General features: G+C 36.7%; 1 protein-coding gene across 1 annotated transcript; it reads right to left on the bottom strand.

Annotated features, from left to right (window-relative positions):
* Nucleotides 1-613: 613 nt before the first annotated feature.
* On the bottom strand, nucleotides 614-26,925 carry LOC121406217 (CUGBP Elav-like family member 1). The gene is made up of 3 exons (XM_041597240.1): nucleotides 26,753-26,925; nucleotides 2,971-3,196; nucleotides 614-699 (listed from the first exon to the last, which is right to left on the bottom strand). Exons 1-3 carry the CDS (start codon nucleotides 26,840-26,842, stop codon nucleotides 614-616), a joined length of 402 nt encoding a protein of 133 aa, XP_041453174.1. The 5' UTR covers nucleotides 26,843-26,925.
* Nucleotides 26,926-27,474: the final 549 nt, after the last annotated feature.

Below are 27,474 nucleotides of genomic sequence, written 5' to 3'. Positions count from 1 at the left end.
ATCACTGATTGGTATCCAGTTATGTTTGTTGTATCTACGCTAAAGCAAACTCCGGTCTTGATGGACGGATAAAGCATCTCGCCAAAGACAACTCAGACACGCCGGTGGTGTGATCACTCGGGTAAAGAGTTCATACCATGTACTCATAACGTAATCACATTACGGTTGCTCATTCATAATCTACTAGATGACCTACTATCTTTTAACACAAGAACCTTACACCATTTACAGAACACCAATTGACCATTAAATTCTTGGTTGCTTTGGGCAAGGTGAGAAGCTTGGCCAGAAGTCCACCCAAAGATGTCATTGACAAAGCTTTTATTGCTTGTATCAAGAGATCTTCTCTAGTTTTCTAAATCTACATGGGACCCTTACACTTCATAACACCATAACTACACTAGCATCAGACACATACCCCAACATATAAAACACAAAGAGATTTGACCAGAATAAGCAGCTTCTCCATTTACATCATACATGGTAGCACCAAACATCATAACACCAAAACCCAAATGCAATATCATAAATGTAGTACTTCAAAATCTTGTATAAACCTCACATTAACACCAAACACTTAATCTGTGGTCATTCATGGAGATGTATGGTGCACTTACCCCGGTAATACTTTTCTGTTGTGAAGTTCTTTCTGTGCTTTATCTGCTACTACACCTGAATAGAATGTGACGAAGGCGCAACCTGGGTGTAAAAAGAAAACAAACACTAAATCAACACCAAGGTCTAAACTTACTTTACACACAGTATAGATTTTCATAGTCTGTACTTATTGCACAAACGTAAACTAAAACTAGAATTTAATTCGTCATGCGGACGAATTAGGTGGTCTGTCATGATTTTTCATTCAGAGTCGGCTAATGTATAAAATGAATAATTTAGATATGATTGATAATCTTGATTCTAGACATCCTAAGAATAAATTTTGACCATTGCTCAATGTGATTATTAATGTTTCCCATAGACTTTACACGTAAGCAATTTTGAGAATTACAATTCCAATATTGCAAGTGAAAAACGGGCATGATCCCGGCATCTGATCAAAAAGTGGAGGGCACATTACCGAAAGCACAGAATCTCAGCTATAACATATTAAAAGCTCCGGCAAAACTGACTAGAAGAAATGGAGATATGGCTCACGAAATAGAGGAATGTCGAATCTAGTTTTGAGAAAAAGTCATGTCCCATAGAGATTACACACAAAATACATGTGATATGAAAAAAACAATTATAATCTGTTTTATCTTGCTAAATTTTAACTTTCATACCTTTTAATTATCATAAAGGATCATGTAAGAGGTGGCAAAAAGAAAAAAAAAATGAAAAAAAAAATCATCTTTTCTACCCCAGGAATCGAACCTCCGCCGCGCCCTCGAGAAAGCAAGTCAAATGCGTTATCCATTGAGCCACGATATTCCCCATAGAGATTACACGTAAGCAATTTTGAAAATTACAATTCCAATTTTGCAAGTGAAATACGGGCATGATCCCGGCATCTGATCAAAAAATGAAGGGCACACTTCCGATAGCCCAGAATCTCAGCTACAACATGTCTAAAGCTCAAGGAAAGCTGACAAGAAAAAATGGAGATATGGCTCACGAAATAGAGGAATGTCGAATCTAGTTTTGGGAAAAAGTCATGTCCCATAGAGATTACACGCAAAATGAGGACAAATGACATGCCTCTTTTCATCGCTGTTTTACGCAATGATGCGTTTCTCAAAACGAATATCCATGTTAACTGAGGAGAAAGAGTACCTTCTAAACTAAGACATATCGAAATCTGGGCGAAAAATGATCTATATTCGAGAAGTTACAGCCAAATTTGCATAAATTTGATGACGTCATTTTTGAATAAATGAAATTTTTAGTTTGGGCGCCTATTTGATGACGTCACGAGATAATTTAGGGACAATGGTGACATGATATCAAATCTACAACTCATAATCTATCGATATATGAAAAAAAAATTGGGGGTCAACGGACTATTTAAAGAGCTACAGTGAATTTGCAATAGGCATGTTTTTGCCCATATATGGCCTATAGTGAGAGCTCGCGCGCACACGTGCTGCAAAGTTTAACGGGTGTTAATTTCGTTATTAATGGTTGTAGAAGGTTGATCTAGGTATCAAATTGCTAAGAATTTTATTAGCAATGCAATGATATTAAAAGAAACGGTTTTTCTGCGTTGCGTTAAGGTGTAACGCGCGGAAACGCGCGCGCATATGTGCGCGCGCGCAAATTTTCGAAATGCTTAAAATGACCTGAAACGTACCCAAAAAAAATTATAGGTCATTTGGACGATTTTTTTACCTTTGACGCGCGCGTACGCGCGCGTCATGACCTCTTCATGACCTTTGATGACATTGACATTTGATCCTTGACATGAAGTTAATGTCATGTAAATATTGTTAATTTTTGATAATTGATAATGAAGATATGATCAAATGAAGAATTTTACAAAATGGCGCGTAGATGACGTCATCATGACCATATGACCTTCAAAAGCTTATTTTGCCGTCTCTATGATAGATTCTATATATGACGAAAAAATCAGCAAAATTGATTCAGCCAATTTCGAGAAAAGTTGGCGACAAAAAATAGGTACAATGAATAAAGATAGGAAGAAAGAAATAAAGAAAATTCTGACGAAATCAATAGGTGATCTGTCATAGACAGACCACCTAAAAATCCTTCTCATGTATGACTGTCAAAGATACTTTTCAGAGATGATCAAAGTCTGTTGCCAATATCAACTCACGCCAAGATATAAATTATTTTCTTCGTTTAGTTTCACTTTGACCAACAGCATTTGCTCTGTGAATTTTACTCTATTTATTGAGACATAAATATCTTCAGCCTGGAGCATCCCTTTAAGGGTGCACTTTTGCGACTTTTGAGGGTATACCCATATGCCTTGTGATGCTATCCCTATCTTGCCTGGTTGACGCTTACCTTTACTTTCTCCCGTTTTCTTATCCCTGAGAACGTTGAGTTCATATACAGGACCAAACTCTGAGAACATTTCCCTTAGTTTGTCTTCTTCGTATGCCTTGGGGATCTGTCCGACGAACATTTTTAGCGAGTCTGGATCCGGCTGGCCTGTCTGGGGCGGCGGGACGCCCGAATCTACGCCAGTATTCATCATCATGGGGGATTCGGGGTTTCCTGCTAAGGGTCTCTGTAACATGACAAATAAGAAAAGAAAAATATATTAAGGTATGTACTCCGGTGCAGGTGGCTTCGACATAATTACTTGGTATTGAGCATTTTATCTTGAATTAGGTTTACTTACCTAATGCTTGAGTTAATTCTAACTGGTGTTACAATTACCGTAAGATTGATATATTGAAATATATATTTCAGAGGGGTAGGCTTATAACATCATACATCTGTTTAATATTGTAGGCCTATAAGCTAAAATTTGCTAAAAACAAGGGCAATAACAAATCAATTTTGCAAAGTGAAACCTTTGACAATAAACATTAATCTACTTTATACTTATGTTTTCATTTACATATATAGGTCCTACATCTTTATTCATTTATATGCATGCGTTTTCATTGCAAGATGTTTATTCGCTGTACAAAGCCTCTGCAATAATACATTTCCGGGAAGGGGTAAACACATTCATCTCCAGGGAGCAATGGGTTCTCTTTCTTATTGACACCCTCCAGTGGAGGGTCACCCCCCCCCCATGAAATGAAAATATACAAATAAAACAAAATATGATAAAGTGTTTAGAGAGAGCTCTTTGGGAATGACCACATATTTAAAATGTGGAAGGAGTAAACCATTTCTATAAAAAAAGGTGACTTGCATCTCCTGCATTCATAACATCTGCTTTACATGTGTATGAATCTAAACCCATCTGTTACCCCCACACACACATACCCAGCATGATTGAAATTGATTAATATTCATAACATATGGCAAAAAACCTCAGATCCGTTCAGACAAGACATGTTTAGAATAAAAATAATATGAAATATGATAGTTGGAGTGTAAGGTAGCTAGGTACTATACAATGGTAATTTTCAGTTCAAACTGTATCAAATTCATGGTGTATTTGCACATTCCCATGTTTAAGAATAATTGTAATCCAAGCATGTAAATTACATAAGCCTACACACAGCATTACTAAGTAAGCTTGCCTAAAATCACAACTGGGGCCCGTAACACAAAGGTTAGCAATGATCGTAGAACATTTTCCTACGATTGATTGCATTGACTACAATGTACAATCAATCATGAAAATCAAGCGTACGATTAATCGCTAACCTTTGTGATACAGAGCCCTGGTGGTACAACCAATGTGTAAAAATTGTAAATGTGTGCCAAAAATATCACAAACTAACATTCTCTGCATCACTCTCCTTCATCCCATAAGAAATGCAGTATGTGATTCCACAAAGCTCCCACAACCAACACTCTTAAACCAAGGCATCTCAAAATGTATTATGCTCAATGTGGAATTCTCATCGAGACACCTACACGAATGTCAATAATAGCACAAGAAGAAGATCGGGAGAAAGCGATAAGATGTCCCTGATGAGCATTCTACCACATCGTACATCAACTGTACTTTTAATTGATTTGAACAGAGTGGCATAGCCAGGGAAAACTAAGCCCTTTACACCATGTGAAGATGCTGGAGCTGGTTCTAAAGTAATGCCCATCAGCCCCCAGACATTCTGAAGGGGCTAGCTTTGTTTATCATTCTCAAATAAATCCTTTAATTGGGGCTCTTTCCTCAGTGGCACCCCCCCCCCCAGTGCGGATGCAACCCTTGTCCCATTAATAAGCAAAATACCACTTTCTCCGTCTTTTTTTTGGGGGGGAGGGGACATCAATTGGACAGGGTGGGGCCATAATCCCCCCATGGGAAAGTAGCGCAGAGAGGGAAAGGGGAAGGGGTGGGTTGCTTTGATCCTTTCAAAGAGGCAAGTTCCATGTTGCAGGACTCTTATTCTGTTAACCAATGCATAATTCTTTCTTTCTTGCAATCGTAATATGTTAAGACAATAAAAGGCATACAATTGTTCATGGACTGGTAGTACGCACATCAAAACTGTGTTGTGACACGCCACACCTTAATTCTTATTGCTGGACAATCACAGTGCAATAAAAGACAATAAATTTCAAACTAAAACCCATGTCTATCAAATAGATTTGAGAATCTAAACATATCAGATATTCTAAATCAACTTCAATGCCATTACTAACATTGACCATGGAGATTTCTTTCTACCTCCATGCATTGACCTACTTCTCTCCTGAATATAACATGCCTATATTGCTTGTCCAATATTTATCAAATGACTTTTGGAGAGCCTTCAAATGATATTGCATAAATTGCAAACATAAGTTTCAAACAGATCTACAGCAAAAATATGTTGGGTATATAAAGGAAAAGCTCGTAATTCTGCATCACTGCACAATAAAATGTATCTGTATAGCCATAACACAGACTATTTTGAGTCAGGTAAGAAAGCAGAACTGTCAGGATAGATTGGCAATTACTCGAGATATATGGAGCAAGCGCTTAATGTAACTTTATTGCAATTTCCTTGAAGTGCACATCAAATGAAAGCCTGGAGAAAAAAGGGTCCAGAGGACGAAATTGAAAAATGTTGAGATTGAAGAGAGATGAGGGGTAGAAGAGAATGTGATGATTTGGCGAAGAGGGTTGATGGAGAAGGAGGGCACAGGTAAGGGGTTGTGTAAGGTATAACCTGACATATCGCTCATTTAAAGGTACGGAGTTGCACAAAGTATAATCTGACGTATCAGCTGATTGGAGGTAGGAATTTGTACAAGGAATAACCTGACAAATTCACAGGAATGAATGTGTTGCATGAGGTACTGACTGACATATCAGCTGCTCAGAGGCAAGTCATCATATGAGATACAACCTGACATATAATCACCTGATAAAATGCAAGGTATTGTATAAGGTACTCGCTGACACATCAGCTGATTGAAAAACCAAAGTTGCATGCATTACAACTTGACATATCAGTAGATCAAGTAAAAGTAGGCCTACAGACATTGGCATACCTTTACTAACTAAAAGCTTAAAGGTATTGTTTAACTTTGTGAGCAGCCGATTTAAAAAATTCTCAAACCAAGATGAAACATGTGTACAAGTGCATGTATTAGAACTAATAAACCCTGAAAACAACCATTATTGAGAATGAAAAGCTAAAACTACAAGGAAAACCCTGATTTTGTAAATAGGTGTCTTATAGACGCCTAAATAGTACACATAAGTGTATGGGATGAAATTAAGATGGTGTTTCCGGTCACTTTATATTTCAATTTTTGAAGCACTAAATAATTATTTTCAAAAGCAATTTTTTCTGGGCTTCATTTTTGGAACATATCACAGACACAGGTGACAAGTGTGACCTTCTAGCTCAGATTTTTTAAAATTCAAACCAATGTTAACCAATCACTTTAAGAGAACATATCCATTCAAATCTATGACTGTCCCCATCTCATTCAGTTTTGTCTCTTGATTTCAAATTTGTTGGCTTTATTTTTTAATCACACTAAAAACTGTAAATATTTCATACGAAAGTAGAGATACATGTAGTCATGAAGCTCCTTCATCACTTTCCAATGCAGTGATTATTCCAACAGGGCTGTCCTCTTACATGTAAAATCTGTAGTATTGTGGGGTACTTTGACGTTATTTCTACACATGGGATCCCAAAAGTGGCTCATTGGCTACAAATTACGCTCAATGATATGGAACCAATTTGAATAAGAGAAGGCATTTCTCAGTACTGAACAATTCGAAAAGCTGACTTTGCCAGACCTAAGAATTAGCAAAGTACATGAAAACTATTCTTCATATTGTCTGCTACAAGCCCTGAGCCAACATAAAATGCTATTTATGGGACTGATCTTACATCAAGCCCAACCTGTGGGACTGAAAAACAAATCACTCATCACTAGTTCTGAAATGGTTGATGGGGGTTTTCATAAACAAAGTATGGGCAAGGGATTTATTACCGAGTGCTAGATATGACGTTCTTTCTATCTCCAGGACAGAAAAGATAGAGAAACGATGGGCAGAACATATACAAAGTTAACACGCATATGATAAAAAACTTCAGGCATGGCAAAGAGGGACAATTCAATAAAAATAGTATTTTTTTCTTCTATACCACATAATGATGTAACAAATACATTAAAATTCTGGAAGGACCAACTTGTTGTGAGATATACAAGCGAATTTTGTGAATCACAATACTTCATTGGCATGCACACCCCCCCAGAAAAAAAAGTGTTGCTATGTGTGGTAAACCTTACGAATGCATGAAATTCTGAAAGGACTGACTTGCGAGATTCAAGTGAATTTTGTGAATCAAAAATAGTTCAGTGACATTCATACCCCCCCCTCCTGAAAAAAAGTGTTGCTATGTCTGGTAAACCTTACAAATACATGAAATTCTGGATGGACTGACTTGTTGTGAGATACAAGTGAATATTGTTCAATGATGCTGAAGATACTGTGAATCAGTGGTAGTTCACAGAGGCATTCACCCCCCCTCCATAGGAAAAAAAAATCAGTGTTGCTATGTGTGGCAAACCTTAGGAAAGAATACGTAACCCCGGTGACCTGTATACACACCTCAGAATGGATGTAATAATATCCTCTCTACATTTCCACTTTTAAAGGTTAAGGGGGAAACAAGGCATTTGCTTCCAAGTAACTAAGTCTCCTTACCTCCTTATTACTTGTATCTTTGAACATCTTTGACGAAGGGTAGTGTTTTTTATTGAAGACCCTGTTTCTCAGGTCGGGTTGGATGAGGGGGTGGGGGCAATAAACTTTGTCAGTGTACACATGTGAGAGCACAGCTCTTGTAAAATATCCCAAAACGTGTAGGCCTACACTTTATTGGTCAAAATAATGCTCTTTTTATTAGTATTTCCAGGCTTTCTGTTTATATTTTACCCCCCAAAACAAGCAAAAACCCTATAATAAATGATCTATAAACTATTATGGGGGACCCTATATTAGAATAATCTGAGAAACAATCCCTTTTTTGGTATATTTTTTTCCTCCTTCCTTCAAAAACTGTTCCCTTCTTTAATTTTTTTTTTCGGGGGGGGGGGGGGGTTGTGACAGCTGTTAACTTATCTCATTTGGCATGCATCGCATATCACATCTTAAAAGAGGAAAGGGTGCATGAGGGCCTATCCCTTACAAACTACTCATTTGTTGCAAATGTGTAGGCCGACAGCAACATCATGAAGTGCCCCACAATCATCAGCAAAAGGCCTTTTTCCAGCGAAACAGTGTGAAAACCCACATTTGAACAAGAATCATCACAGTTTTGTTAACTTAAAAGTCTGCATGAACGCAGCCTCAGCCGGACGGACAGCATTGTGCAGGCAGACTGAGCCATTGGGCCTACATAATCCCACGTAATGAAATCGGAATACAGCATGCCATTAACACAGATGCCGAGGCCAGAGCATGGCGCAGAAAGAAACCATGACATTTTAACCAAATATCCTTCTGACCTGTGGCAGACACAAACTCAATACTGGAGTCGAGTAAACAACTCAAACACAAGCTAGTTCGTCATTTTAAAATAAAAAAAAGAATTTGTTTCTTTGTGAAGCCTGTGAAAGTCTTTACCTTTTTTATTGTTGATTTCTAGTACTTAGTAAAATACTGTGTTTGAAACAAAAAGTAACTGCATATAATATGTGGGAGTTTTGCTATTGCATTTGTACGTTTCTTCCAAGGGACAGGTACACAATGTATGCATGAAAACAAAAAACGAATACTATTTCCTGTAACACGTTCTCAAAAGATATATGATAAAAGCACAATTACATGTAGTTCCTTTAGTTTATGCATTGGCCCTAAAGTTTCCTCATAGAACACTCATAATATGCAAAGACAAGTTTCACTGAAATTTGCCACACTTGAAAAATTTCATAACCTAAATAGTATTCATCAAACTTCAATGAATATTTTTAGTTTTGCTTACGTTTTGATTAATTTCAATGTTATTTTCAGCCTGGTATATCCATTCAACTTCTGGAAATTCCATTTGTGCAGTGTAAAAATAGAATACATTCAATGAGACTATAAGAGTTTCCACAAGACATCCATAAACAAAATAAGGGCTCTGTAACAAAAAGACTAATCGCTAATTTGAAAGAACGATTCTGATTGGTTCCTACACATGTAGTCATTCAGCTGAGCAAATTGCGCAAGCAACGGAGGCCTTGGTAGGTCAGTTCAATTAGCGATTGATCGCTAACCTTTTGTGTTACGTAGCCAAGATCAATGATAGTTTTATCAATGACAGTTTCCACAAGTCATTAACAGCTAAAGATCAATGATAGTCTCGTGAAATGCACCCCCCTGGAGTTGTTTGGATGCCGAACCAGTTCTTCAACCTTGAAACGACATCTTAAGTAGATCTCAAATTACCCCTATACCTACCACCATTATCATCAGGGCCATGTTCTCTTCCGTCCGGTCTCTTTCCTCTGCCCTATTTCTATCTGCCGCTCTATAAAATATCACTGAAATGAATTGTCTGCAAAGGTGAAGATGAATGCTAAATGCATTAACTCCAGATCTGTATGTATGACATTCAGCCAGTCTAGTTTTTTCTTTGTAAACTGGAGACTTTGAACAGCGTGTAAACTCTCTTAAAAGCAAGATCTATACTCTGTAAAAAGCATGACCTACTCTCTTGAAGATAGCACAATCTGTACTCTTTGAAAATGCATCTATACACTGAATTTCAAAAAGCATGATCAATACAAGACTGCATACAATTACACACTCTTCTCTTTCTCTCTCTCTCTCTCTCTTTTACTCTCTTTCCCTCAATACTTAAAACCACCCATGAGTATACACTGACTTTGCACAAGATTCAATGCAAACCTGCACACAAATACACACACTTTCTTTTTCTCTATCTCTCTCTCTCTTCCTCTTTCTTTAATACTCTTCCTCTCTTTCTCTTTCTCTCTTGCATCATTCCATGGAATGTACATCCAGATCCTCCTATGTACCTTGCATAATATACCTACAATAACAATAGCAGATATGAGGCCAAGAGCTGTGGCAAGCATAGCGACGGTATGCCAGGCATTCCAAGAATGCACCAGTGATCAACTCCACTCTTTTCACCCACACACTTGCATTCCAGGCAATGGTGCATTTCTGGGCCAAAAAAGATGTTTGGTTTTGTGTGTAGAACAATGAAATGCATGTTTATACTTTATATAAATGTGGTCTTCAAATCCGCTTCAAACTCATTCATTTAAAGCCCTTTATTTTTTTTTCATTAAAAAACATTTTATAGAAGAGACACCAGTTTGAGAAGACAGCACAACCTCTATTTCATGACAAAAATGAATTAGCCAGTGTATTTTTTTTACAAATATAAATATTTTTTCTTAATTTTCAAGACATATCAAGGATGATTCCCATTGCATTCACAGTTTTGCCAACTTGAATGAATAGGTCAATAAAAGGGACTTCAAAACCAGTTGTGTGACCATTTTAGACCACTTGGTTAAAACGCAGATGATCAATAGTCGCACAACCAACTGTGAAAGCCCTTTTACAGTATAATCGGAGTACATTCTAGATGATTTATCCAGAACTGGGTCATAAAACCCATTTAAAAGCAGCTGGATTAAATAATTGGCCTTAACACCAACTATGGTGAAGTGTCAAGGGCCACGAGATTATTAAATTGCTATTTGTCCCAAGAATATATAATGAAATAAAGAAACATAATCAATAACTATTTTAACACAAAGTTTCCTCCCAAGACTAGATGTAATTATCAAAACAGTATATTCAATTTTTTTTATTCACTGTACATAAAAGATGACCAAAAGAATTTCACTTGCATATGAAATAAAAGGGGGAAAATAGAGGAAGAATTTTTGTAAAAAATAAAAAATAAATAACCTCATAATTTTGACACTACATAGGCCTATAATTAGTCATCACAATGAGTTACATGCAACTTTGTACAATTTTTTTTATTGTAAGTGCATTGGGCATTTATTATGCATCTAATAGCTAAACAGGGAAATTCTTCTAACCCCCCTCCCCCTTCTGAGCTGAACACTGAAAAATTGTCATTTCAAGAGCTTACAGTGTATCTCATTTCTCAGCAAAGCTTTAAATATATTGTCATGAGGTCAGAGTAAGACTGAAAATCATACAAAACATCAAACGATTATCTGGTTAAATATCAAGAGGTTCTCCATCGACTTGTAGTATCACAATCAATGCTCGAGGCTGATGAAGCTGACACTAATTTTTTTTTTACTTTTTTAAAAGCAATTATCAATTCTAATAAGACCAACATCTACAATGGCTTCCTGCTCTTCAGTAGCGCTGATAACGATTGCTCGGTATAAATAGTGCAACTGCATGTATTATGTATAATTGACTGATGCACTGGGGGAAAAGGAATGATGGTAGTATCACCTCCGATCTATATTTTGACCTTCCAAGCACCGACTATCTACGTCAGTTCTCTTTTGTGTTAATACCTGCGGAAGCCGACAACGAGTGGACTCAAATTGCAGATGATATCGTTTTGTTACTTCATGATTTTTTTTCTTCTTTTTATGCAATTTAAATCAGGTATAATGACTTGATTACGATCGGGTGATGTTGGATCAATGCCTATTTACCATGTGCGAGATTTTGCTTCAACTTCTGGAGGTTGGAAAAGTATAACTTTGATAATAAGCAAATAAACAACTTGGTAAAATAACCCCGCACCTTCGACAGACAATTTTTCTCTCATTTTCCATCTTTTGTAACAGAGATTTCTATAATTAGACCAAATATTCTAAATCAAAATTCTATGCATACTTTTTATGATGTACACTGTTCTTGAAAATCTAATACTGGCCAATAGACGTTGTTTTGATATGTAACAAAATATAACAGAGCCTGACTCACTACCATGCTTTGACTTTTGGGGAGATCAAAATTCAGATTTTTCCCTCGTTTGAGGCATTTTTCCCTGATTTAAGGTATTTTTTATGAAATTCCCTGACTGGAAAAAAGGACAATAACTTTCCCTGATGGGCTGGGAAACCTGTCATAGCTTAGCTCAACGTGGAGGGGGGGGGGTCAATTGCTTTGATTTTTTTATCAATGTATGATCTAATAATTGAAGGATGATTTGCCATAACCAAAAGAGGAAAGACAGCAGGAGGAGAACAATGCTTGGAATATAAAAAAAAGAACGAGAGAAAGCTTGCATAACAGGAATCTATATTTGCCATGCTTTTAGCCTCGCCCAAAGGAATTCCCAATGATCGACACAATCTATTGTTACAAACTACCCATGGCCGTCTTACCCTGGATACTGCTTTTCATGATATGAAATACAAAATAAAATCCATTGGGAACTGCTCGCATCTTTATGAATAGAAATATGAATAGAAATATTCCCCCATAGAAACGGTGCCCCTTGGAAATAAAGGGTCCCTTTCAGATCTCTCCCTCCTGATATATATTTTTCACACACAGTAAAGTGGGGAGACTAACGCATAGATCTGCAAAATGGCGAGGGAGAGTAACTCATATGGAATATCTGTTTATGACATGTTTTCCTCCATATGGTCATTGGTCAAACAATTTTTAAAATTGGAAATGTTTACGCTTTTGACAGTCTTTAAGATGGTGTTTAAAACATTTTCATTTCACTAATGACAATCTTGGATTATAAATAATAATAATATAGGATATGCACAGCACACGTATCCACCTTGCTAGATGCTCAAGGCGCTGCTTTATTACCCCGGCTATACTAGTCTACCAATTCCGGTGCGCACAGCTTTTTGTGGTACTACTTCCTGCCTTTACCAATTTACCTCACATGGGTTGAGTGCAGCACAATGTGGGATACATTTCTTGCTGAAGGAAAACACAATTTTCTGTCATCATTTAGCGTCTGGCTTCCTTTTAATCTAAAAACTTCAGGTATTATTGGTAATACACTAATGACAGAACATTATTATCCTCATACAGGGAAATACAGCTTTCTACTTTCAACTAAGTTTTAAATCCTTTGCGGTACCTTGTTCATAGAGAATTACCAATTATCACACTTTCATCATAGACAAAAACAACCGGGAAAGCATTTGCTAGGGAAAGAAGCAAAGTGCCTATTTACTACAGTAAGGCACCTGTCTTACAGAGAGTTACCATTGATCCAATTAATCGTAACTCTGGAAATCCATCAGTGTCATAATTTTTTTCTGCAGGAAATTAGCACAATATGCTTTGTGAACAAAGAGAAGCACACTGAATTGTCAAGAAAACAATGAATGCATGAAATGCATCATAGCTAGAAAATATTTTAAACAAACGTGCATAATAGATGTTGATATTGATGGCTTCCGATAGTTGTGGTTGATTCCGATACAGCCTGATACAAGAGCATTTGGACTAATGCAGGACTGATGTAAATACCAACACACAGAAGCACTTATTGGTTGTGAACTCCTTTTATCGCGTTCATCTGTCATATGTCAACTTCACTTTTCTTTTCACCCTTCAATTCAATTTACCATTCATCATCTAACCAAGGCATCTATTGTGCTCTCCACCCAACCTATTCTTCACCCCCAGCGTTTTCGCACGAGAGATAATGTTTTCCAAACGCCGTGAATAGTGCAAACGATCGTATTTCGCAGGTTTTTATGTCTCGCACAAGGTTAGGAAAACACTCTTCCAAACCTATAACACGCAGTCTTTCAGCAATTATGGATAATGCTAAGGCTTTTGGTGGATATTATGTGTGATGGATCAAGGTAGAATTCTTTCCCATTTCTGTTACAGTCTAAGATCTTTATTCTTGCTGCAAGATTCTCAAATAACATTGAAAAAAAAACTTCTGGTTATTTTTCTTACACTCAGCTCTGTGATCAAAAGGATAAAACTGCACTGGTAATGCATTCACATTTTACACATACATTTCAAATACAGCTCAAATCTTGACAAATCTTGTTATACTGGAAAAGTATGCCCAACATGGCAACAAATAATGTGTCAAGTGGATTTGAAGCATTACAATTTGTTTACAAAAAACAGAATGGAATAACTTTGACACAAGACGTTTAAAAAACATGCATTGCTGTATATATGAATACTTTAACACTGAACTGTTCAGTATGGCCATTTCCGACCAAAACTTAAAAGCTCCTGATTCAATAACTAACAAAATCAATTTTCATTACATCTGGGAATAGAATACCAGAGTGCAAAAAAGCACTGTAAATATTGCAATTACTGTCAAGAAAAGGGGTCTTCTGAAAGCCCAATGGATTAGAGCATTCCAATGAACCAAGAAACACGACTAATGCTATACAATGCAAGGATTCAATCAATTGAAGTGAATCGATGTATTCTAATGCGCTTATTATCATAGTTATGTCTACATGAATAGACTATTCATATTAAGGACCCTCCTAAAAAAAGGCTGTACAATCTATAATCAGCTTGCCAATGTTGACTACAGGCAATTTTGGGGTAGGGAAAGAATATATATAAAAGCAAATAACTTTATCATATGGAAGAAAGGTTAAAGGGTTAAATATGCAGAATATTCACCATTATCATCCTCTCATGATTAGGATAGCAAATGCAGGTTTGAGCAATGATATTTTTTCTTTATTTACATTAATCTCCAAGTATAAATGAAAAAAAAACATTTGTTGAACAGATCATGAAAATACATTGCAATAATAATAAAGACCCCCTTTAATTACACATTGCAGATCTCTCAAAGAAAATATTGACCATTCCTGTCTCAAAAGCTTGAATGGTAAACATACCTTTGTACATTTCATGTCAATGATATACGAGTAGGTCATAGACAATGTGCTATCACCTGCATTTACCCCTATTGACTATTGCCCTATTACATCCTTCCCACGGTGTTCATAAAGGCATGGTCACACCGCCCGAGCGTTGTTGGAGCAGTCGTGGAGAGGAGAGAAAAAAATCATCACCGCTCGCTACCGTTCACCATTTTCGATTTCGATTAGGGTTTTTGTTTTCGATTTTTTCCCCAATTTTGTGAGCGAAATTTGACATTTTCTCCCTATCGCTCCACGACCGCTCCAACAACGCTCGGGCGGTGTGACCAGGCCTTAAGATATAAAGAAGAATAGTCATAACATTATCCTTTGATGGCCAAATTTTGCTACAAATATGATGATATAATTTCTTTGGAGGTCTAATTTTCTCAAATCATTTGATTCCTCCAATCTGCCTATTGCTACAAAGGAACAAAATCACTATTGGTTGGATATTTTTTACTATCACCCTTTGCAATACTAGTCCTATGTAACACTAATATGTATAGTTTTAAATGATATCACCCTTATATTCCGGAAGGTTGTGTTTCACAGTTCACATGATTCCAGAGGGTATATATATATTCCATCTTGCACTCAACAGATAAAGAGAAAGGTATAACTCACTATGGCACTCTGCATTGCTCCAAATTTAAAGACAAAGTCGCATGAACTAAAGACTATCGCACTCTCCGCTGTTGGGTATTCTTAAGTGGTGTGGATATCAACTGAACACAGTGAACTCTGGTCAAGACGAAGACAGTATACATGTACATCCATGTGCTATGGTCCGCTAGATTCCCTGGCACGTCACCTCTTCAATGAGAATCACCTTACAAGGGACAATCCCCGAGATCACGGTTCCACGTACGATCTCGTTTACCGGCTATCAATATTGCCGAGTGGATTGGGAAGGCACTGAGAGATTATGGTGGCTACGACAACTGAACAATGCCGTGCTGCACAGGAAAGGGGAGAGGTGGTGCAGGAGTTTGATGAGGTTAATTAATCCTGTGAGTTGGGGAGAGGGATCTCCAGCTGCACGCAACGACAACAAGCATCAGCCGCAGCAGCGATACCAGGCAGCAGCAGGGGAGCCCGTCGATGGTCTGCTCGACACGAGCGAGCGGTCGCAGAGCGTAAAAACATTCCTACACATGTGGTGACCCTACTGCACTGGTATGGGGTATGGGGAGAGAGGAGAAGAGAGAAGGAGGGAGAGGAGAAGAGAGAGAAAGGGAGAGGGGAGGAGGAAGGGGAGAGAGAGAGAGATGGGTGTGCTGGCTGGATGGTGGTTAGCAGTGGGTTACTTGCCACAAGAATGGATGGATGGATGGGAGGATGGATGGAAGAAAGGATGGAAGGATAGATGGATGGATGGGTGGATGGATGGATGGATGGATGGATAGATGGGTGGATGGATGGATAGATGGGTGGATAGAATAGATAGATAGATAGATAGATAGATAAAGAAAGATGGATGGATGGAGAGAGTGATGGAGAGTGAGCTACGGAGGAGAATCAGGGTAAGACGATAGAGATGATGTGGTGCTGGGGGTTATGGTAGCCAAGATGAAAGGGGAGAGGGAGAAGGGGGAGGCAAAAGACTCAGACTCGGAGAGGGAGAAAGGTGTATTGAGGTATCTGGGAGCAGGGACAATGGAGAGAGAAAAAGAGGAGAGAGAAAAGGATGAGAGAGAAATATAGATAAAACAAGAGAAGTAATAAAGAGATACAAACTGGCAAGGTGGAAGGGCAAGACAGGGGAGAGATGGGAAGAGAAGGTAAGAGAGGAGAAGTGGGAGAGGGGAAGAAAGAGGTGACAAAACACGAGGAATGGTAATGAAAATTAAGGGGAGTAGAGAGAGAAATATAGGAGAGGAAAGGAGAGAAAAGAGTACAGAGAATGGGAAGAGAAGGGAAGTGGAAGAGGGGAGAAAAGAGAAAAAAGTGTTAGAGGGTTAAAGAGATGAGAAAAATGAGATAGGAATATCAGAACTGGAGAAGATAAATGAGTGGGCAGAAGAGAAAAATTACAACATAGGTTAGCATAAAGAGAATTAAACAATCCTGTTGATTATGACATTTGTAATTATGTCTGGCAGAAAAAAAAAAACATGCATGTCATCACCAAGACAAGAAAGGGGAAGGAAAAATAAAAGGTGGGCGAAAAATGGACAAAATTGTGAAAACATTTCCCAACAAATGAAAACCTAAACAGGGGGAAAGATCTGAAATTGATGGATATTATGGACTAGGGGAAGCGCTGACATTAAAACTGACAAGCCTGGGAGGCTAAGAAAGGAAAGTAAGCAAAAGCGCATGCATGAAGCATACATACAGATAGAAACACACACCGGCCACAAAGCGCTATATACATACATCACAGATGAAGAAGAGATCGGAGATGACAACTTGCTAGAAAAGGAGATACAAGAATATGCTCCGGCTTAGCTGCAATCTAGAGGCACGTCTCTCTGCACTTTTGAGCAAATCAGAGGGTAAACTCGATACCAGAAGAACAAACTTAGGAGCACCCTGCAGACAAAGGTCTCAGGACCATCCATAGTAAGGAACGGGGAGATGGATATAAAAGACATAATTGGGCTAATTTCTGAACTCCAGTTCAAAGTCAGTCTTAAGCTTTGGTAAAGCATCATTTATTTTGAATCACACTGGGAGTATCATCCAGTATTCTGTAGTATTTTAATGATTCTTCAAAAAAGGGCAATTTGAGCACTTACCGGTATCTTACACATTTAGTGATAGGACATTGTTCTGCCCAAGGTACAACATATATTAAAATCTTTAACCCATTCCACGCTAGAGAAGTGGGTTATAATGAGACAAAAATACAGATATTATTTTGATTTGGCACCTAATCAAAATGAATTTCCTTGAAAAGTTCAAAATGTATCAGACATTAAAAAATTAGAAAAAAAATGTAGTACTGTAGCTGCCTCACAGCTACCAATGACTTAAAGATGATATTTCATAATTATTCAAATTGTGCACTATATTTCCCGGCGTCTATTTTCAAATTAACTTCAGTAGGCAATAAAATGCAATTTCTGACAACTCAATCACAATTGAATTTTCCAAAATATAAATGCATTTGCTTGCTCACCATGTATTAAAGCGAATGTGGAGACACCTCAACAACATAACCGTGTGAAATTCACGACTGTACGTAATCCAAGCATCGTGGGTAAAGCTCTCCTCAAACACGCAGCGATCCCCCTCTTACGCGGGGTACACCCACAGCATGAGATCATACAAATAAAATGACGATTATAATAGGAAACTTTTGAATAGTTTGCTCCTAGAATAACAACGTCCTCCCGCAGTGAAGGCTGTTATCTGGAGCTTATTCTTTCCATGCCGTGTTTGGGTCCGGTGATTTACTGAAAGCAGAGCTTGTCTCACAGACAGACTCAACATTATTAGCACAATGCATGACCACCGAGGTGAAAAGAAACACTACATGAATTATCACACGTGGGGCAAGGTTATTACTCTATCACGCCTTTCCTATAGAATAATATGAATCGATAAAGAAATAGCATTCAAACCCTTTGTCTAGCTGCATCCCAGCAGACAGGTTATAGACAAAAATAGTCTGGCACTCAAATCAAAAACTTCTATAAAACAGTGACATGAAACTTGTTAAATCAATCTCAAAGTCAAATCAATCTCAAATCAAGATTGATCAAGCACTTTTCAAGATGGTTTTGGCCCCTACCACACGCTACAGCTTTAAAGGGAAGTGTAACAATTTGGTTTGATATATTAAATGATTGAAATTGATATAATTTGTTGAAATCATGGGAAGAACTCCCCCACATACCATAATAGGAATCAAGCTCAAGAATCCAAGTCAAACCTTTGACCTATCTTTAATTAGCAGAACTCTCATTGGTCCCAAGTCTTCACTAGAAGAGGAACTAATATCATTCAAAATCTAGTCATATTTGATTAAGCATTGCAATAACCAAAATAATACATGTAGATGCAAAATATGAATGCAATTTGTCTCCACTGAAATAACTGCATAAGATATACTACACAAGATAAAAACATGAATCAGTGCATAAAAACTCCTGGAATTGTTTAACCCTTTTTTTAATTAGCTCATAGAATTTGAATGCAGGTTAACTAGAACGGGAAGCATCTTATATTACAGCGGTGGTGTTTTAACTTCGAGGTGTATTTCATTTTGAGTTTCTCCTTCGATGGTGAGGAGATGCGATACACACATGCTTTTAAGGAGAGTCTGGAAAGCACAGATGTAAGACATATGTGGAAAGCATCAATGCAGCACAACATTAAAATACGCAGACAAATTTTTATTACACTCTCACGAAAATGAGACAGCCACGGATGCAGCGTTGTGCAGGGGGCATGAACATTTTTATCATGTTTAGCTTTCATTCCTATCTAAACAACTAGATTCATAGAATTCACCAGTTTGATGGACTTAAGATGAAATATAAATAATTTTATAAAAGACAATAAAGCTAAAATTATGGTTTAATATTCCATCAAAAAGCCAGGTCAATAGGATTTATAAATACTTATGTATGAGAAGACTACCGACGAATCTTCAGTTTAAATTAAATCTTTCTAATCAAACAAAAGACAAGAAAGAAAGGACAATTGCATGCATTTTAAATGCAACAGAAGGAATTGTATGAGATAGACTTTTAATTTCCCATAGAAATAGACTTCTTGGAAATGTTCTACATACATATATCTATGCTATGAAAGAAACTGATCCCTATTACCTCCATGGAATTGATACTACACCATTCATAATATGGAATATGCTTCCCACAACAGTTTCTTATGAATACTCTCTTCTCTTGAAATTATATTTCTCTCAAGGAACATACGGCATCTAAACAGGAGAGGAGATGTGCTGTACATGTGTGCAAGATATTTCTATCCATCTCATATCTGTAACATGAATGTGAAATCTATGTGACCCTCTTCCTCAACATAATAGAATGATAACATGCCTACTGGATTAGCATTCGGAATGCGTTCAACATACACACAGGCACACGGAACATACTTCCCCTCACATTCTATTAGCTGTGGCAGCGAATGTCTGGCTTTGGACGAAGCATACCTTTGATTCCATGGCAAACCTTGTGGCTCTCGCATACTGACCTTTTTATCAACTTTCTGAGAATTCCGGGATTCAGACGTCATGCTAGCGAGAGCGGGAGGGGGCGGGGGCTTCCCTCTTTTCTTTCCACCCCCTCAAAGCTGGAAAAATTATGTCATATATGAGCCTTTATTACAGAGCTGCCAACCCGAATTTGGAAAAAATAGAATCTGATTCTTGTTCCTTTCATCCAATCTTCATACCCCAATCTCGTTTTTTTTTTGTTTCAATAAAAATAAAACAAACAAAAAAATAGAATGCTATCAAATAAGTTTCAAAAATCCTTTTTGACATTAAAAACCTCTTCAGTGGCAAAACTTTAACCATGTTGTGATCATACACAATCAAGTTCAACTCGACATATAAAACGGAAACTATATCACTAACGAAAGTAAAATGAGAAGCTATTACCACTGATAGACACGATAATAGTTTTGCTATCAAATACACACCTAAGCACCGAGGTGCAATAAAAAATGAATTTTCAATTACCCAACATAAATGGCTTATGTTGGGACTAGGAGCGGTAAATGGGGTATCATGACATGCTGCTTGGCGAGGCTTGAAATGACTTTGCTTGTGGGGGAAACATAAAAAGCAGGGAAAGCAATTTGTAGCAGTTTAAATTCATTTAAAACTGTAATAACTCCTACACTTAAAAACATTATCTCTACTCAGAGATGGTGTCATCATGCACAAGGCCTCACTGCCATCTAATTCCAATAATGCATTACCCTTGTATATATTTACTATACAATGTTTATTTCATATGTCTACAATGTACATTATCTTTCCATCTCATATTGTACACATACTACTGTGTCTTCGTTATTTTTTTAATGGAAATGATTATATACTGAATGAAACAAACTTGGATTGAATTTCGAGATTTTGCAAAATGTGGAGTGCGCTGCCATGGAAGATTGCAATCATCAAGTCACTAATAATAATAATAATAGCCAATTTTTATAAAGCGCTTTTCCCAGAATGGCCCAAAGCGTGTTACAGCATATTATTACTCCGGTCATTGGATTCATTTCAATCAAGCACGAAAAGTGTGCGATTTCCACTCCCTGGGGAGCATTCATCGCAGCCACATTATGGCGCTGGCAAAATCAAACATACAATATCTTTCGCATCCTACCGGGTACCCATTTATCACCTGGGTCGAGAGTGGCAAAGTGTGGATTAACGCCTTGCCAAAGGACACTAGGCCGCGGTGGGATTCGAACACACAACCCTCTGTTTACAACCCGAGAGTCAGAACCACTACACCACGGGTCTTCCACTAAGACGATAATTATTCACTATAAGAAAAATGACAATTTAAAAGTTGCTTATTCTAATTAATAAAATAAAGAGTGGACTGGAATTTGTGTAAATTCTAACACAACACAATTTTAAATGTTCCATAATTATCATTGATGAAACATGAGGTACAAATGATATGGAAGAAAATACTTTGCAAGTTATTGAAAAGTAACATTTCAGTTTGGGCTTGTATTGTGGATGCAAATTTGATTGAATGTATACACCCCCTAAAAGCAACACCTTTTGGCATGTAGATGCTATGAAAGGATTGGTAAACAACAAAAAGAAAATCACTCAAGAATTTACTTGGCAATTGGTGCACTTAGCTTGAGGTTTACAACTAATCAGGATAAGAGCTATTACTCAGACATTTTTGGAAAAGTAAGTGATCTAGAGCAAAAATCACAAATACAACCAAGCTTTCACAAGTAATTTCTCCGAATTCCTTTGGCAAAATAGGCTTTCACTCTAATATTTAAGTGGGTTTTTTTCTGTTTTTTGTTTGTTTGGGGGGAGAGGGTCATCTGTTTCAACAATAAAATATTGCATGTTTAATATCACACAAACTTAATTCCATAACAATTATTAAAGGTCAAGTCCACCTCAGAAAATGTTGATTTAAATAAATAGAGAAAAATCAGACAAGCACAATGCTGAAGATTTCATCAAAATCGGATGTAAAATAAGAAAGTTGTGACATTTCAAAGTTTCGCTTATTTGTAACAAAATAGTTATATGAACGAGCCAGTTACATCCAAATGAGAGAGTTGATGATGTCACTCACTCACTATTTCTTTTGTTTTTTATTGTTTGAATTATACAATATTTCAATTTTTACGAATTTGACGATTAGGACCTCCTTGCCTGAAGCACAAAATGTTAAAATAATGGAATTCCACGCGTTCAGGGAGGAATGAAACTTCATTTCACATGACAATGACGAGAAAATCAAAATATTTCATATTTCAAACAATAAAAAACAAAAGAAATAGTGAGTGAATGACAACATCGACTCTCTCATTTGGATGTAGCTGGCTCGTTCATATAACTGTTTTTGTGAAATGAAGCGAAACTTTGAAATGTCATAACTTTCTTATTTTACATCCGATTTTGATGAAATTTTCAGTGTTATGCTTGTTGAATTTTTCTCTTCTTATTCAAATCAAGATTTTGTTGGGGTGGACTTGTCCTTTAAGCATTGAGCAGATTCTAGTCAACTTCCATTAAATTGAGGGAGGTTCCTTGAGGTGCTATCCCGCTTTACCCCCCCCCCCCTCCTTTAATATTCAGCAACAGCAAAATTATAACGTTACTTTAATGACTTCTCTCTTCAAGGTTGTATGCAGGCTTTAATTAAACAACCAACCCAACACACACAGACGCAGAAAAATTAGTATTGATCGAAAGTTTTATGTCAATAAAATTCAGCCTTCCCCCACACAGATGACATACATCATCTGCAATCCAATATCGAAGAGGGATAGATTGCATTTATAATTAGCTGATATGTTAACGAGCTGACTGGTTATGTAGAGCATTCTACATGTGTATGCAATTATATTACGGTTTATTTCCAATTCGTCTAATGCTGATTAGTCCAATTGCCAACTCATTTACTATCATTTGGTCTACCATCAGTTCGTCCACTATCCACATGGTCTAATTGCCAATTTGTCCAATCACTATTTCGTCAAATAAACAGTTGGTCCAATAGCTATTTAGTCCATATACCACTTGGTCTAATTAGACGAAGTGGTAGTTGGGCGAATGAATGAAAATAAAATGGGATTAATAGACCAACTGGTCATGAGACGAAATGGGGATTAGGCAAAGGGATGATTGGACCAAATGGTTGTTGGACAAAATGTTGATGGATGAAATGGCATTAGACTAAATGAAAGAAGACTATGTGGTGAGTGGACGAGTTGGCAAAAGACAAATTGGCAATTTACCTATATTACATATTGTATATTGTCCTTACCGGCATAATTAGTATGTGATATGAAGCAACTCAAAATTGAATTATGATCTATGAGACTTGCTCAACACAGTAATTTTAAGCCAATACTTCATTAGTGATTCAAGTTTTTTATTTTAAATTGGTATACTCAAAATGTCTGATTTCTTCACATTTCCTACACTATCCTTAATCTCCTTTCTTTCTGATTTCCATACTTCCATCCATACAGGGAAAGATCAATGGGGTAAATGCCAACAATAACTCATCATCAAAATGTAATATTGAAGTGTTACCAAAATGAATATATGAAAATGTTATATCAAAGATGACATAAGTTCTAGTAGGAGCAGAATCATGAAAGGAATAGAGGTCAAGGTTCATTTAATACCGAGTTTGAATTCTCACATTCATTTCCATAATCCACAGATATTTACTGCAGACAATATATAAAAACGTAAAATCAAAATGTCACAGATTGTGATATTCAATGCAATATCTCTAACTGCTCGTTCATTAAGGAAAGTGATGAAAAAGTGCTCTAAATGTCAGAGTTGGGGCTTTCCATCTTGTCACATTTAAGCATAGATGCAAACGACTTCTCCTCCTCCTCCTTTAAGCTTTATAAAGATGATGAATGATAATGACCCGAGCATGGAGGTCCAACCAGACATTGCCATGGCAACATAAATGTCATCTTTTGATGACAGTCTTCACTCACCAGACCTCATACTTACATTTTTTAAGTTTATATTAATACTCAAGTTCGTCAATATGAATTGATGGTTGAAATGAAATTCAACTTAAATTGAGCCATATTGTAAAATACAAGGTATTTTCTAATTCTATAGCCTCAAAGGACAAAGCCTAAGTTCAGGTAATGCCTCGAAAGGGTCACACATATATCCAGCAATAGAGGACTTTATGAATATGGAACATATAAACACTTTCTTTGTACGAATTATGTAAATGATTGTTCACATTTACTGTATAAAATTGTGTTGTAATAATTCCTTTTCTGTTTAATATGGTATCTAAATGAGATTTTTATTAATCAAAGTTGTGAATGAAACAAATTTCCTTTTTGGATGAATAAAAACAAACTTGGAACCTTAAATAAACAGGGGAAAAAATCCATTCCAAGAAATCAACAACCCCCCCCCCCCCCTTCTGGTTGACATATCGTTGCTGAGGTGTTCAAACCTAGTCTCTCAAAATCTAAAAATTCAAAATTTATTTGAGAGCTGCTAAAGAACAAGCTGTATTTTTAGGAATATGACAATGGTGGCAGTTTCATATTGTCTAAAAACAGTCTGCTATTCCCTGTAGAGCACTCGTTCCAGGTACATCTGTACAAAAAGGTTAATACTTGCTACTTAAACAACTCTCAAATCAAGTTTCAAACTGCCCACATAATTTGTTACAATTTTGAGACACAATGTTGCAGTTTTAACTAGGTTTTAAACATCCAGGCGTTGGCATGTAACTTACTACCTTTTTGCATTGAGTAGAAGTACGGCATGGAAAGATGAAGCTGGAAACAAATGGGGTGGTGGAAGGATGGGGGAGGGAGGGAGAGAGGGAGGAGAGATATGGATTGTTTGACAACCTTGTCACCGGATAATTTATCGATGACGCTACCTGGGTCACTTCTCATCAAGGTAGGGAGACGTCGATAAGATAGAAGAGGGAGACATAGGGCGGTAAAATATACCGTCATATTACAGAAATAGATAACAGGGGATGAGAGGCAGTCATTTAAGAAGTAGGCCAGACTGAGTGGGCATATCTGTATATGAATGTTTAACATTTGGAGACATGCAAAGGAGTACTGATTCTGCTACTTTAAAAGACATTGGTAAATACGAGTATTACAAAGTGGAATTTTGAAGAAATTCCTGACCTTTGAATTCATGCTGAGTCACTCCCAATATTCTGTATATATATATATCATCATTTAATTGAGATGCAGCTGGGAATTATTATTGTGAAACATATAGTTACAGAATAAAATTGAGATGGTGTTTCTGATCACTTACAAAGTACATTTCCATTATTTTAAGAGGGGAGGTGATATTAGTGGAAGAGAAAAAAAAAGGTGGAGGCATCTTTAGAATTAAGCTTCTTACACTCTTGGCGTGCCATAAAAAACCCTCTAAAATCATCGACTGGCATTCCAAAAATTTGAGTATCTTATCTTCAATCGGTTAATTGATATAGCATACTTTCCACTTGCATGCGAAAAGTAAGTGTGTCTTGCAAGCTCTGAGTTACTCCACTCCACTTTGATAACTTATTTTATAGCGGAATGCATAAAAATAATGCAATGATCTATTTACAAGATAAAGGATTAAACATCAATTTTTCAGATTTCAAGCTGAGGGGAGCTTCTCCTGCAGCATCTTGCTTGTGACTTTCACTGGCAAATCTGATCTGAACCAATCAGATGCAAGGATTTCAGTAGCTTGTAACAGATGCAAGTGAAAGTTTGTTTTATGAAATGCTATCAAGATCTACAGTAGATGTGGAGGTAGTGTTAACATATTTTTCTTTTTTACTTCAATAAATTTAGACCAAGTTATAGATATTGATACAAATACTGCTTTATAGTAATTTATAAACTTAATATTAAGTTTGCAGAGAGCAAATTACTTTGGGCTACACAATTTCAGTCAGTGTTTTTTGCAAAAGAATAACATTTGCAAAAATTATGTATGTTCATGTTGAAATGCTGCTACACAATATGCTTGCACAAATGGCAAAAGAGGGAAAAACAATTAGAGTAGCACTCCACTGATCACGTTTTGTTTTAAGCCTGAAGCTTCAAGACTTTCTGTATTTTGTCTCTGTCATTAACGAGTGCATTATGTTTCTAGAACATACATGTCTCGCTAATGACATCTACATCTCCACACCAGACATTCCTTACCCTTGACGTGTTCACACGTGCTCTTAATCCAACTTAACTTGATTCACTTCTGCACAATACATTCATGTACCTTACCATGTTCACACATAAATTTAATTCAATTTTTAAACATGGATTACGTTTCAACAGTTAACGATGTATGTGATGATTCTCTATAGTCTTCGTTCATAACAGACACTATCTTGCAGCTCTAACCCTTCCCCTAACCCGGCTCTAACCCTTGACTTATCAGCATGTTCTTAACCACTTAAAGTTATGGAATATAATTATGGTGTGAATGGCAGGTATGATTTCTATACAACAGAAGTATCATAAACCTAGACCCGTTTACATCCACAAATGACTGGGTTGAATCCTGCAATGTAAATGTGCCAAATGATTTCTACACATCAGACATATCCAACCCTAACCCTATTCACATTCAAACTTTAACCATACCGGACTAACCCAAAATAACCATTGCAAAAAGAACCAAAAATACCTCAAAGGAGTTGAACACAGGATTGCCGTTCATATCAGACTTTCCGTTAATCTTATGGTTAATAAGTTGATCCGTTTGCCCACTTTGCATTGAGAGTAGAGGGGTAAGGTGTGAAATAAATGTTTAAAAATCCAAAGAACGCTCACCTGTACGGTTCCAATCCATGATCAAGCAACATGAAAGAAAACACAAAGAAAAAAATGTTTAGAATCAGGTTAAAATTATTTTTCCATTTTCAAATAAAAAGAGACTGGTTAAACTCATGTATTTTATACACATCATAATTTCATTCTTTTTATATGATTTGCTTTATAAATACAAGTAGGGAATATTTAAATTTTCAGCAGAACTCCATTGAATACTATCCACATTTTTGTTAAATTTGTATAAACTTTGATGTCAAAAGTTACTGAAGATATTTGGTTGACATTGAACCTTATTTACCATTTATTTTGTTTCAAATTCCATTTCAGATCTGATTATTACCATGCATTATACTTTTAGAATGACTTCATAAGTGTTTTGCACAAAATTACCCAAACATTAAAGGACAGACATAAATGTCATACATTCATATTCACAAAAAGAAATTCAGATATAAAAGATAAACCCATAAAAATTGAACAGATACATTTCATACAATGATTGCTTTACAGAGCAATGCATTTGCATTTATATGCCATGTTCACATTAAGTAACCTGGTGATTAAAGAAAAATTAAT

The sequence above is a fragment of the Lytechinus variegatus genome, chromosome 19 (genome assembly GCF_018143015.1).
Source record: "Lytechinus variegatus isolate NC3 chromosome 19, Lvar_3.0, whole genome shotgun sequence".
Lineage (NCBI taxonomy): Eukaryota > Metazoa > Echinodermata > Echinoidea > Temnopleuroida > Toxopneustidae > Lytechinus > Lytechinus variegatus.
The sequence above is the reverse complement of the archived record's forward strand: the minus strand, read 5'-3'. Positions and strand labels throughout refer to the sequence as shown.

Bases quoted from the DNA above. Each gene is read 5' to 3' on its own strand.
- LOC121406217 (XM_041597240.1), bottom strand. From the start codon at position 26,842: ATGCAAAGTGGGCAAACGGATCAACTTATTAACCATAAGATTAACGGA. The intron at 3,197-26,752 runs GTATTTTTGGTT...GTCATGTTACAG, and splicing joins CTGTGTTCAACTCCTTTGAG to AGACCCTTAGCAGGAAACCC. The intron at 700-2,970 runs GTAAGCGTCAAC...TTTTACACCCAG, and splicing joins GAAAACGGGAGAAAGTAAAG to GTTGCGCCTTCGTCACATTC.